We start from the raw sequence: 13,727 nt of genomic DNA, 5'->3' as shown, positions 1-13,727 counted from the left end.
CGGGGCACATCACATGAAAAGAATTTCTAAAAAAGAACTCGCCATTTCAAGTGGGTCATATATATGGAATATATGTATGTCAGAAAAATCTCATAACATGCATTAAGTATTGCAAAATCTTTTTTAAAAAATATCTTCCATTTTCCACATGAGAAAGCAATGTACAGTAAGTACAAATGTCAGGTTTATTTTAATTCTGACTAGCATGTCACAGCTGATTTTTAAAAAAAAATTTCTTTCTCCCTCTCCAACCCCCCCGCCCTCCCTCCCTCAAAAAAAGTGTTTGAACTCCGGACAAGATGGCGTATCGGGTGTTTGAATGTTTGGTTGCCGCAACAAATGGCAGTGTAGTAGACATCATAGAAAACAGCAGCCAGAGCCTTAGTGTCGTCGGGCTAAAAAGTAAAAAGGGAAAAGAAACAAATTAGAACAAACAATACAGGTATAATTCTATTAAAATCACAACAGGAATATTAGCCATCTCACATTAAAAGATGATATTGCTGCCACTAAATCTATTTAGGGCACTGTGCATTCAAGTATATATCACTTGATATTTTCTCATGTTCAGTTTGTTAATATTTTTTCCTTCTGATCACTGCATTTGAAAATGAAGTTTTTCCTGGTAGCTCATGTGAGTGAGAAAGAAGAGACAGTTTTCTGAAATAATATAATAGTTATTCGTAGATAGATTAGTATAAACATTAACCCATGGTTATTCTTTCCTGGCAACATGGCCTTTAATTGTAGAAGAGGTAAAATTTGCCACCAATTCTACAATTTGTAACAAAGGGCACAGAACAGCTTCCACTAAAACCTAGGAATTCCACCTGTTCTGATTTGACAAAAAATAATCATTTGTGGGATAACTGTGTCTCTTCCAAAGCTATGCAGCATTTGACAAGGTAAAAGGAGGTGAAATACCACTGTAAATTGAAGTTTTGACAGCATTGTAAGAAATGTATTGGGAGAAACAGTCAAATAGATTAAGTCACAAAATAGTCAGTTTCAAGTATCTGCTAACTAAGTGAGAAGCTGCAGCATTAGAAACTACACTATAAATATCTCAACTTGCCCCAAGACTACAAATTGGATTATTTCAATCTACAGGCTCTAATAGGCAGGAAAAGAAGACCAGTGAACAAAAATGCGTCTTCCTAACAACAGAGATTAAAACAGTGAGCCCCACTTGGTAAGCATTGTAACAGCACATCACTGCATGTTTTGTAAGTAATCAAAACTGGAATGCACTGCCCAAGGGGGTGGTGGAGGCAGATTCAATCATGGCCTTCAAAAGGGAACTGGATTAAGTACTTGAATGGAAAAAAAAATTGCAGGGTTATGTGGGAAAGGGCAGGTGAGTGGGACTAGTTGGATTGCTCTTGTATAGAGTTGGCGAGGAATCGATGGGGCGAATGGCCTCCTTCAGTGTGTATCCTTCCTACTGATTCTATTTGGGGGGGGGGGGGGGGGGAGGAGAAAGACTGTAATCAGAATCTCACAGCACAGAAGGACACAATATAAACTAATGTAAGAAACTGAGCATCTGCTCCACAGCGTAGAGATTACCAGCTTTGCAAGGATGACTGTCCCTATTATTAGGCTGTGCTAACAGGAACAGCCACCCTCTCCACCCCTCATGACAAAAGCCTCTAAAGTTCTATTTACACAAAGTTACAGCAGATAAATCCAGGTTTCAGGATTTAAAATGTGATTCAACAAACATGTTCATTAACATAATATGTTTGCATTTTTCCTTTCTAACCCTGTCTCCCAACTGAAGGCTGGAATACAGTTGTATGGGCAGTATCCTGTCCAAGTGGTTGTTTTTCATTTATGAACCCCAACAAATGCAGGTGTGCTATTTTATCATAGGGGTCACTACCACTTGGCCTCACTCCAATGACTACATTTATCCACTTCTAATACAGGTCAAACAAAAGCTCATTGCCCTACAAGCCTGGCTGAAATTAGTTAAATGAGCATAGGCCAGGAGTCAAACCTGGAACCCTTCCAGTCTTGTCGTGATACATTGGAGAACAGAACATAAGAAATAGGAGTAGAAGTAGGCCATACACCATTCAATAAGATCATGGCTGATCATTGACCTCAACTCCACTTTCCCACCCTATCTCCATATCCCTTGATTCCCTTAGTGTCCAACTGAGTTAGCCACTGAGCCCCTGGAGTAATATCACATCATTCTTATTGCAAGAGATGCATCACTACATCTTGAGACTAAGAATAACTGAAGTAGCTCCTAAGTACCACACAAGCTAGATAACAGCAGTTTACTTGTTTGAGCATTTAGCTACAGAAACGGGAGTATTTTTACGGCTTACTTGATTTTTAACAATGTAATGTTTACCTATGCACAGCACCTACATGCTATGATTGAAAAATTAATTTGCCAAACCCAGGAAACTGACAGGGCAAGAGTACAGAATTTTAGATAGAGTTTTGAAAGGAGGGTGGGCAGTAATCCAACATTAAAGTTTTACCAATCTTCCTTATTTTAATTGTAGAATTAATTAAATTTGTAAATGACTTTATTAAATGAATTTAGGAACTGCTCAAAGTTAAAAACCAGTGGAAAGTAGTCTTAGTCCCAGCTTTGGTGCTGGCCTACTTCTGCTTCCTCCACCACTGGTTATATATTCCCTGTATTTCAGTCCTTGCTTTTTTGCTATTTATGAATTTAGTACAATACTTCATTCATTCATTATCCTTACAGCTTTGCAGTCCTATGATGTAGAAGCCTTTAGGTCTCAAAGCATAGTTTTGTAACACTGCTGATTTGATAGCTTGACAAGTTTGTTTTAATTTGGAAGGTACAACAGTGCCGATACAGAAATATATCCGTTTCTCTCTCACCCATGATATAATTTTTAACAGAATTTAGGATTGTCTGCATGTACTAACAGGTTATACATTCAAAGCTATTTAAATAGCAGGGTATAGACAGTGATCTATGAATCAGCAAGTACAATTACTCAACGTCTGTAACAGTAACTTATCATTCCCCTCCACATCATGCCTTTTGTCTCTCCAAAGCAAACACTGTCTGATCCTTTTGCATTTCTGGCCAGTAGTGGTGATGCAGCCCTCTGATCATGTTCATGTATAAATTGGGCATAACATCGTTGAAGTTACCAAAAGAGAGCATTTTTAAGGCTCTCTTTGCTGCAGCCGTTTTCTTTTTCAGACATAAAGGCTGTATAAATGTAGATGTAATAGAACTACCTAAAGCCCACAGCAGGTTTACCCGTTACACAACTGAGCTACACATTCCTTCACTCTGAATAGCAAGCATTCTCAATCTGACCATCATTTAAAAGTAGCACACCAAATTGTCATGTTAGCAATACAACCATTAATATTGCAACTTTGAGGAAGAAAATTAAAGTAGCACTTCACCTCCATGTTAGGAATAGACCTAGGTCTGCATGTTCTTGCCTACCTGCAACCTGACCCAATTTTCCAGGCTGCACGTGGAATTGTGGCGGAATAGGTTCACTATCACCTCATCTGGCCCGGAGAAAAAAGTAGAAGCTAAAAGCTGGCAGATTAAGGATCTTACTCCCCAAACAATTTAAATAGATACATCTTTTTTAGAGAAAAAAACTCTCACTTTTAAAATGCACAATAAAACACACTGCTGCTTACAAGGTAATGCTGATGCTCAACTTTGTTTCATCTGGTTTAGTCATTTTTTATAAGAAAAAGATTCAGAAAGGTAGTTGTTACACGTACAGATTTCACAGATCTGTCAAGTTTAATCAGTTAAGTGTCAGTATTTTACAAAAGAAACATAGAACAATATTTTCTTCTACATTGCTAGTGAAGGGCTGGTCCATTCATACACACGCTTTCCATCTGCTTTTATTTCAGGAATTCTTTACTCTGCATTGATTAGATCCACATGCAGGAACCATGTGCAATCAAATAAATGGGAATTGCAGTTTAAAGCTTAATTTACATGATGCAGCACATAGCAAGATAAAATACTATACTATATAGAAATGAGAAGTGAGGGAACCAGATGGTGCAGTTCCTTTGTTCAAATCCATCCCAAACTGAAAAGTATTCTTGGTCTGCTGACTGCAAGAATCCTGTGAGAAATGATTTTGGGCAGTCGTCAAGCCAGTGACTAGTGGGCTTGGGCCAAGAGCACAAAACTGTCCTTAATTGGCAGTCTCCCTCAGAAGCCTCTGACAGGTGTGGAAAATGTATAGAATGTCATCACACTGCAACTGAAGCTGCAGTATGTTGTGATAGAGGGAGTTTTATTTTGGATGCCTGAAAACTGTTGGATTGCTGTAAAAACCCAGCTGATTCACTGATGTCCACAGGGGAAGGGAACTTGCCGACACTACGTGATTGACTCTTGATGCTCTCTGAAGTGGTCTAGCAAGTTCAGGGCAACTAGGGATGGGCAATAAACGTGGCCATGCCAATGTTGCCCCTGTCCTGAGAACAAAAAAAACTTGAGTGCTTGATGCTGACACTGGGTACCTGAACTGGGAAGAGTTCCATTTGCCAGTAATAACACACCTCATGTTGATGAGCACAACAAAAGTAACCAGTCAAAACAAAGATGGTAGCAGGAATGCAAGCTCCTTTTCTTTTTACAATAAAGTGGATTTAGATAACAATTGCAGTGACTATATTTCCATTGCCATCTGTGATGCTCTAAAGTGACCAGTCAATAAACAAACATTTCTGGTTCACTCCTTTGAGCACTTATTTCACATATCTTTGTACTACCATAAATTTCCAGAGGATTTGTATCTGGAACCAGTGCTATACAGAAACAGTGGTAGTAAAAGAACTTTCATTTATATAGTACCGTTTACATCTTCAGAGCACCTCAATGCATTTTACAACCAATGAATTACTCCTGAGGTGTAGTTAATGATAAAAAGGCAAACGTGACAGCAAATTTTATGCATTGCAAGGTCCCACAACCAGCAAATGAATGACCAACTCTTTTTGTTGGTGCTGCTCGAGAGGCATGTTGGCTCGGACATCAAGCAAACTCCCTGCTCATCTCTCAATAGTGTCATGGGATCTTTTACATCCACCTTAATAGGAAGATGGGTCCCTGGTTTGATGTCTTAGGCAAAAACTAAAATAATGCAGCACTCTGCTCATCATCTGAGCTATGCAACTGTGTAACTCAGACCACAGCAGTTTATTTTCTGTAAAATACTGGTCCTCTAACTTGTGCTGTATATACATACCAGCATTTATTTACTCCCCCCCACCACCACTTTTAAACAGATTAACTGGCAAAGATATAGCACAGCAACATGTGATCTCACATGAAAACAGCAAAGGATTAACAAAAGATTGGGGAAAGTTGATGTGAACTAATTTTTTCATCACTTGACAATTTTCACTCCTCCCTTCCTGGGTTGCAGTTCTAAAAGGCACTGGGATGCCTTCCAAAACCTCACCCAAGTGACCATTATTCATGTGAGCCTCAATAACGATCATCAGCCTATTGTCCTCACTTGAAATCAGCATGCACACATCCTGCAGAGGTCACTGGCATTGTCAGCAGTAGGAACCCGGGCCGATTTTCCCCTCTTCAACCTGGGGCACTAGAATCTTCCTGGTATGCATGGCTCAGCAATTGCCTGGACAAACTGAATTTTAAACTTTCAAAGTGACATTTTTTGAGCAGAACATGTCAGAAGTGGATGGTCTACTTTTTGGTGATTTCTTGCCTGCCCAACCCCCCCACCATTGAGACAATGGCTCAGTTTCAGGCATAAACTATCCAGCATGAATCACAGATTTAGACACCAGTTATTATACAAATATCATGATTTGTTTTTAAAGAAACTAGGAAATTGAATGTAAATTATCTATACTTAATACATTAGGTATTGCTGAGATAAGTATCCATGAACCAATAAGCTCTCTTCAGTCTAACAAGACCATATTTGAAATAACAGCACTAAAACCATAGTTGCCCGAGGTACATCTGTACCAAGTAATTCAAACAATCCCATGGTTCAGTCTGATCCTTAGCACTGGAAAGAATTTAGAAATTATATAGTAACAAATAGAAAAGCAGTCTCAGCATGTTGGCAGCTTTGTAGCCAGTATTTAACCTGCTTTTCCCTGGTGGATCGCAAGGAGCAGAAATTCCATCTTGTCTGTTTAAACATCCTATAAAAGCTGGACAGACAGGGCAGAAACTTAGAAACACATCCCATAGTACACATTCCCTCAAGGCTAAGACTCCTTCCTACACACCCAATGTGTGAAATGTTTCCATGGCAACTGGGCCTAAAGAAATTAGGGTCCTCCTTGATTTAAGTTTGGTATACTTTTACTGTCTGCCAAATTCCTGCCTTCAATGCTGGACTAATGAAAATTGATCAATTTTAAATAATATTGTTATTTTAACACAATGCTATAATGACAGCCAGTAAGCGGCCCTCATTCTAAAACTAACTTCTGTTGAATTGCACTCATTAGGCCAATGAGCCTAATTTGAAGTTTTGCAATTAGTCATACATATTTAAATTTGGGCATCAATTTAGTGGAACCCCAGGCACTTGACTTGCCTACCTTCTTTGATGTTTTCATGTTTCAAACTGTGTCAGCAGGGCCCGCACCTCAGGTGTCAGCTGCTTTGCAGCCTTGGCTGCCTCTGTGATGGCCTTACGGTAAAGGCCCTTTCTCTTCTTGTTAAACCGTGACTGGAAGTTTTCTAAAAACGGGGAGACTTGTGAAAGAGCCAGGAAAGATGTTGTTGGGGACCCAAACCATGAAATTCTGGCCTCCTGTCTTACTAAAAAGCCATTATCTTTCCGGGTTACAGTTATAGTAAGTATGCGGGCAGGCCACCAGGGGAAGCCGTAAATCTTGGCCCAAACAATGTCCCCTACACATATGGTCTTGCCATCTGGAGTCACACACTTAGAGACATTTTTGGTAAAGACTTTCACTTTCAAGGAATTAGTGAGTTTTTCTTCTTTTGAGGAGGAGGAGGAGGAGCAAGGTACATGCATGCTGCCTGGAGGAAAGTCAAATGTTTCAGTAGAACTACATTCTGAGTTGGAGGATTTTAGATCATCTGCGCTATCACTACTACAAACTGAAAAGGTGGAAGAGTCTGATTTATTTTGACTGTAGGTCATATAAACGGTTATATTGCCTCTGCTGCCCCTTTTCCCCAACTGTTTTTCATCCTGCTCACAAGGCCATGTTATTTCCCTGGTGTCTTTATTCTCATCAGTGGACTGTTCCAACCCTTTTGTGGGACTATCTTTTTCAGAAGGCTGCTCACCTGCTGAGCGGGAGGAGGTGCAGCGAGGCGGCGCTTTAGAGGCTGTCTTGCAGCTGCGTACCCTCTCAAGTTTAGCCTTGTAAGCAGAGTCATTTTCTTCATTCCTGTATCTCTGTGGCTTTAAGCGAATCCGTGGAGGGAGAGAGCCAGAATTGGTGGTTTGAAAGCGCCGTGTAAAATGAACTTTTGGAATGGTATCACCAGAAGATGAAACTTCCTGCTGCTGTTTCTTTTGAACTTTCTCTTTGGCCATTTTCAACACTTCCCTGGCTTTTGTGTGATCTACATTCTTGTTCTGTAGCACTTTCTTGGGATTCAACTGCACTTTAGAACTGTGTACTTGAGAAGAAATTTTGACTACTTTGCCCTTGCCTGGAGATAGATTTGAAATTTTAATGACAGTATTTCGCTTCTGACTATCGCACTGAGTTTTCGCTTCCACTTTGTGGTCCGTTTTCAGTCTCTTTGACATTGCAGGCATACTGTCATTTTTTCGTTTTTTGTCCTCATTTCGAGAAGTGTCATTTGTGCTGCCACCCCTTCTCAATTCCTTTTTATCTGCAGAAATACTATTTTTGCATCGGTCACACAAAACTTGTCTTGGTCTAAGTTTAATGGAGTTCATTATAGAAGTAGACTCTTCTCTGAACATTTTCCTTTTAGGTCGCTTAATCCTTCTTGGAGGAGGCTGAGGTATAGACTGGTTATATGTATGTCTGATAAACAAAGGAGGAGGGTAAGGTGCTCCTTCATAAAATAATGGTGCAGGTTTTGCAGTCCACAGGCTTTCAGCCACACTAGGTTGTGTGGAGGGTACCAGAGTTGCTTCTTCAAGACAAGTACCTGTAGATTTTGAATTTTGCTGGGTCTGTTGCTGGAATGGTTCACACTGAAGTTGCAATAGGTCAGCTTTATCCTTGTATTCCCTTTTTGGAAGCACAGTCACAGGAATTCCATATGGCCCAAACCTGAGAAGGTACAGCACAAGTGTGTTCAGTCTTAAATCAGGTTTTCACATTTTGCCCCAACCTTGCTGTCATAAAATAAAAATGCACTATTCTTCTATAGACTCTCTAATCTGCAAGCTGCCTATACCATTCTTTTTTTATTCTTGAGTGAATCTGGTCTCTTCTAGCTCAAGTAAAAAGGCTAAAAAATGCCAAAATTGCTGACTGTGGTGACAACATAAGTGACATTACACTATTGCTAATATACCACCCACACTTGAAATAAGAGACTAGAGCTAAACCTTTGCAGCAAACAGAAGGGACTAGCTTCAATGCAGAACTGAACTGGACTCACTCCACTTCTGCCATGCAAATATGGATTACATCGTAACTTTAAAAAAAAGTCCATGATCAAACCTCCTAGTTATAAACGGACACAGCTCAAGAATGTGGCTTTCAAAATAAAAAGTTAATTCTAGTTCGAGGTTCCCCCTGCCCCCAAACAGACCTGGAAGATGTGGGTCAGAATGAAGTTTGATTCCATTCACTCAATATAATCCAGAAGAGGGACTTGTAAAATTTATTTCCATTTGCTGCAAGCTGTAGTAACTGATCTTTCTGGGTACTTGCTTACCTGGTAAGTGACGCTTACGTTTAATAGCAGGTGTGATTATTGTAGCATTCTAGCTCGAGTTTACCATCGGTCATCATTTACACAGGTTTTATAAAGGCTTCCACTAAATAAGCTTTCATACTGAGCCCTGGCTAGCAATTATGCAAGTTCAAGATTGAGACGCAGCAATAAACAGGTGGATTGTTGATGCAATGTTTAAAATGAGCATATCAATAATAGTGACTTTTAAATATGGCCTCCCCGATTCAATTTGTTCCCACATTAATTTTACCTTGGAATTAGAAGTTTTAATTCAGAACGTCAAGGAAGCAGTTGCCCTGTAAGTGGAGATACTTATAAATGTTACTTTTTTTTTCCAAAAAATAACTACTTCCTAAATTGTTTATCCGCACTGTGATGCAAGTGGAGTTTTAGTCTCTCTTCACCTCCTGTCCTCATCATAACATCAAATAATTAATTAACAGACATGAAAAAAGTTCCATTGTGGTGGAAGACTAGAGTACAGATGAATCTTCGTCACATTCTCATTTACATTCGCTTCCTTTCTTTCCTTCCCTCCACCACCAAAACACCAAGTGCTTGCACTCACACTCGCCCTTTCCCAATTGAAGACTAAAACATCTAGATTTGACTTTTACATTTAGGCAATGATAAACAAAGTCCATACATCTATCCAGGATTAAAGGATGGGGTTAATTTAAACCGCACTAGTGATTGCTCTGATTTGCAGCCACTAGTACCAGAATTTTACAACACCGACAGCTAATCACTGAACAGAATCTGATGAGAACCAAATTACGGCAGAGATTTTAAAACTGTTTTTTCTCCAAAAGTGTTCTGAAGAATTAACTGTCTTTGAGTTAATGTTTCCAAACATATACAATAATGTACTTAATGCATATAAACTTGTATGGTGGTATGAAAAAAATCCTTACTGATGATGACGGCCAGAAGAAGAATTCAAGCACACTACTTAACATTCCCACTTCTGACTCATGATTTTTCTGGACTAACCTCATTAAACTGAATATTTACACTTCATTTTTCCTTCATTCATTCTATCTTTTTATCATATTTTACACACACACACACAGTGTACATCTCAGCAGTGACAAAGCTGTGCATCAAAATGACAATCTGCAGCCATTCTGAATGGAGCGAGTTAAATATGTTTCCTAAATCCCATGCTAGGCTATTTAACAGAACTTTAAACTACACTGATCCAGTGGACCAGGAAATGCATACTTATTGACCTGTACTGATGCACACAGCAAGCTTTTCAGTTTTCAAATGACGAACACAGTAAGTACATTTCTAACATTTAGCACATTTTTAGATCAGTGATTCTTAACAACTGACTTTGGCAGATACTTGCCCTGCAATCTTTACTACCCTATTTGTAGAAGCAAATATGAGCCAAATGAATCCATCATTCAGCTCCCATTTGCTACTAGAAAAGGCGTAAGTTAAGAGATGACTTTTGAGAATCCCACCTTTTGGTGTACTTCCAAAAGTCAGGCGTTTCAAACCTTCACCTTTCGAGCACAATAGACAAACAGCAGCAAAAGTGAAGCCAGCTTTAGCTATGCTTTTGACCACAGCTTTCACCCAATTGCTGGTGAAACACAAACTATAAACAGGCCAGTTTTGTCAGGAGAGCAAAATACCAAATACAGAGCATTCAAAATGTAGCTCAATACTATAAATTCAGTGTGAAACATTGCCTAACATTGGGAAGATCAAGCCTTCATAACAGAACACTTAATAAAAACCAACCCTAGAACAAAAATCTAATATATGTCATGTTCAAACAATACCAAAACAGAATGGTAAGTCTGATGATTTATAACAGAAATTCAACCCTATTTTTGTAATAATTTGGTTCACTTTCCCCAAGCTTTGAGGATTTCCACTACAATTCTTCACTTCTGTCACCACCATTATGCAGGTGAATATTTTGACACTAGTGTAATAGGATAGGCTGGTACAGACTAGGTAAGCAAATAGTTTTACAGAGGGTATATGCTACATAACACCTGAACTCATTAGATTGCTTTTATGGTATACAAAGCTAAAGTCTTTTGACTGAAGGGATTCTTGAAATGCTTACCTGTAGACATTTACATTTATCACTGTCTTATTATAAAAATATAGGTTACCGTAACACTACAGCAGTTGCATGTTGGTACTCCAAATTGTTTGCTAGTTCTGCTCCCAACATACCAATCCTGGCAATGAGAGAAATGGCCAATAAAATCAAATTTTAAGCTGTGACAAAAATAAATTCTAAACAGACTTCATGAACAGATGGTTTCCGTAATTACTGCAAATAGCTACTTTAAAAAGGGATCCTTTCAACATTTAATTTGAATTATTAAAACAATTGTACTTGGGGACTAGGTGATGCATTGGGAGGGACAAATGGTTCTTCATTTTAAGGCTATTACTGAAACGTAGCCCAAACTGATGAGATGAAAGCATGTTCTGTCTGCCGGCTACAAGGTCTTATGCAAGATAAGTTTCAGTCACAATCTGGTTTCTCATATCATAATTTCATACAAATCAATCTCACTCAGAGGCTACAGAATGGCTGATATGGAAGATGTCAGGGAGGTGGTGATTCTTTTGAGGTTAGAGCTAAGGTGCAATGGAGAGTAGAGTACGGCCGGGTGGGGGGGGGGGGGGGGGGTACTTTCTTTCTAACCATGATATAACTGATCTGGGAATGCAAAATGTGGACAGAGGCTGCCTGAAATAGAAAATGTTTCATTCCTAGCGCCATTATCCTTCGTGTTCATAAGCAGAAAATTCCCCAAAAGGTGTGGAATCACACCCCAAAATTTATCTCCACAAAAAATTTAACACAAACAAGGTACCCAAAATACCCTGTGACTGTTCAACAAAGTGCATCAGGAAACATACTGGAAGATCACCAAGACTTCTTTGCAATGCAAAAATGCTCTGTTCTCTGGGAATAGACTGGTTTCACATCGCATGAGAGGCAAGAGCTGCCCCACCTACCAGAAGAATTTCCCAACTCTTGATCCAAGAACAGCACACATTACCATGTTGGGAGCATCCTGGGCTCTCACCAGGTTGAGAGAAGGGGACAAGCAGGAGGGTGGACTTCAAAATCACATTGAGACACGTGAGACCTTCAGCTGAATGAGTGGCAGAGACTCTACACAGACACTTTTAAAAGTTTTTTTTGTTGCAAAAGAAAGCCTATGTCTATGTTCTTACAGATGTATTTGCCGAGTGTATCTGAATAGATGGATATTCTATATCAACCTGGCTAATTACTTATGTGGAATGTAAACTGTACATCATTGAAACAAAACATGTTTACTGTTTTGATGTGGACACATACATTCTACCTAATACCTAGGTTTACCACTTTCCCCTTACCACACAAAAATTACCAGTCACTCAAATTCATTTTCAAGCAGCATAATGGAAATTGAAATGTAATTACTGTGCAATATAATGTGACAATCAGTTATGGGTACTTCAACTATTCAAACAATTCTTTAAATTTGGAGACAGAAGTTGGCTTATTTGTAAACAAGTTATGATCGTTCATTCAATATATGTTTGATTTTTTTTTTAAGTGTTTCATTGTTTGAGATACTGATTATCCCTAAATTCAAAAGTAAAGTAGATGCCATCGTTCACAGGCACGAAACAAAGTAAATCCCAGAGGGAAGGACATTTCCAATCCATCTCCCCATTTCCCGAATAAAAAAGTTCAGATCAATAATGATGAATTTAATTCTGGCTGGGCTCAGTGCTGTAGAGTTGGGAGTTGGAGCAAGAGCATGGGCTGGAGCATGCATGGGCTGGGCACTGCCCGCGCTGCCCCCCTCTCTCCCTCCACACGTCCTGCGGGCGCTGCGTGCCTTCAGAGCTTTTAAGATGCAGCAGAGCGCGGACAAAACGCAGAGCGCCATCGGCTGGCTCCTTCTTCCCCTCCCTCTGTACACGGGCTAGGCACACAGCGGGCCACTTTCAAGGCTACACGGAAGTCCCATTTCACCTGCCCCCGCCCTCCAGGTAACCGGCTGCAGCTCCAGGCCTCGTCCGCCTCTCGAGGGGGGTTTTTTTTTTTCCTTTTTTTTTTGTTTTGTTTGTTTTCTCTCTGTGTCTCGGTACCTTCTAGAAATGTCCATTAGAACCCCTGAGAAGAGCCTCTCCTCGAAGCGAAGGGACACGACCAACGCATCGTCGACGATGTGATCCACCGTCACCCTCACTTCGGAGCCCACCAGGAGTTTCACCGCGGCGGCGCCAACACCCACGGCCGCCATTTTGCCTCCTCCCCGTTCCTGAGTGCCGTTTCTCTTCTGCACCCGCTCCACTGCTCTCCCGGCCTGGGTTTGGGGCGGGCGCCGGCGCTCCGCCCGCCTCTTTACCGCGCCCCTATTGGTCACCAGCCACAATCGGGTTCTTCTCATTTGTCTCTTCGAACTGTCAATCAGTCGCCGTGAGGCCACTATTGTCCTGAGGAGGCAGTGAGTGGTCAGCCGAACTGTCAATCAAATGACGCGGTTGGAAGGGGCGCGCCGCGACTGGTCAGACGGCATGTCTATTTTGGAATTGTCACGGCGTTGCTATGCGAACCCGCACAGCTCCAATTCCGTGTCGCGGTCTCTGAATGGTGGGTCAGACTATCAATCAAAAGCCTCTGCCCGGAAACCCACGGGCGCTTCTGACTCGTTGGACCAGCTGTCAGTCACAGTGCACGTTGCTATAAATAGGAGTTATGGCCACTACACAGTTGATTGGAATAATTAGCGGTTATTGCAATTAGATTTCGCAAATTTGTTATTGAAACTAAGAA

General features: G+C 40.4%; 1 protein-coding gene across 1 annotated transcript; it reads right to left on the bottom strand.

The window, feature by feature from the left end:
- Positions 1-307: 307 nt before the first annotated feature.
- pwwp2a (PWWP domain containing 2A) lies at positions 308-13,293 on the bottom strand. Its single transcript, XM_067996442.1, has 3 exons — positions 13,040-13,293; positions 6,586-8,274; positions 308-395 (listed from the first exon to the last, which is right to left on the bottom strand). The coding sequence occupies exons 1-2, from the start codon at positions 13,192-13,194 to the stop codon at positions 6,600-6,602; spliced, it is 1,830 nt and encodes a 609-aa protein (XP_067852543.1). The 5' UTR covers positions 13,195-13,293; the 3' UTR covers positions 308-395; positions 6,586-6,599.
- Between the last annotated feature and the right edge of the window lie 434 nt (positions 13,294-13,727).

Source organism: Heptranchias perlo, chromosome 14 (assembly GCF_035084215.1).
Source record: "Heptranchias perlo isolate sHepPer1 chromosome 14, sHepPer1.hap1, whole genome shotgun sequence".
Lineage (NCBI taxonomy): Eukaryota > Metazoa > Chordata > Chondrichthyes > Hexanchiformes > Hexanchidae > Heptranchias > Heptranchias perlo.
Note: the sequence above shows the minus strand (reverse complement) of the source record. Positions and strands in the feature narration are given on the sequence as shown.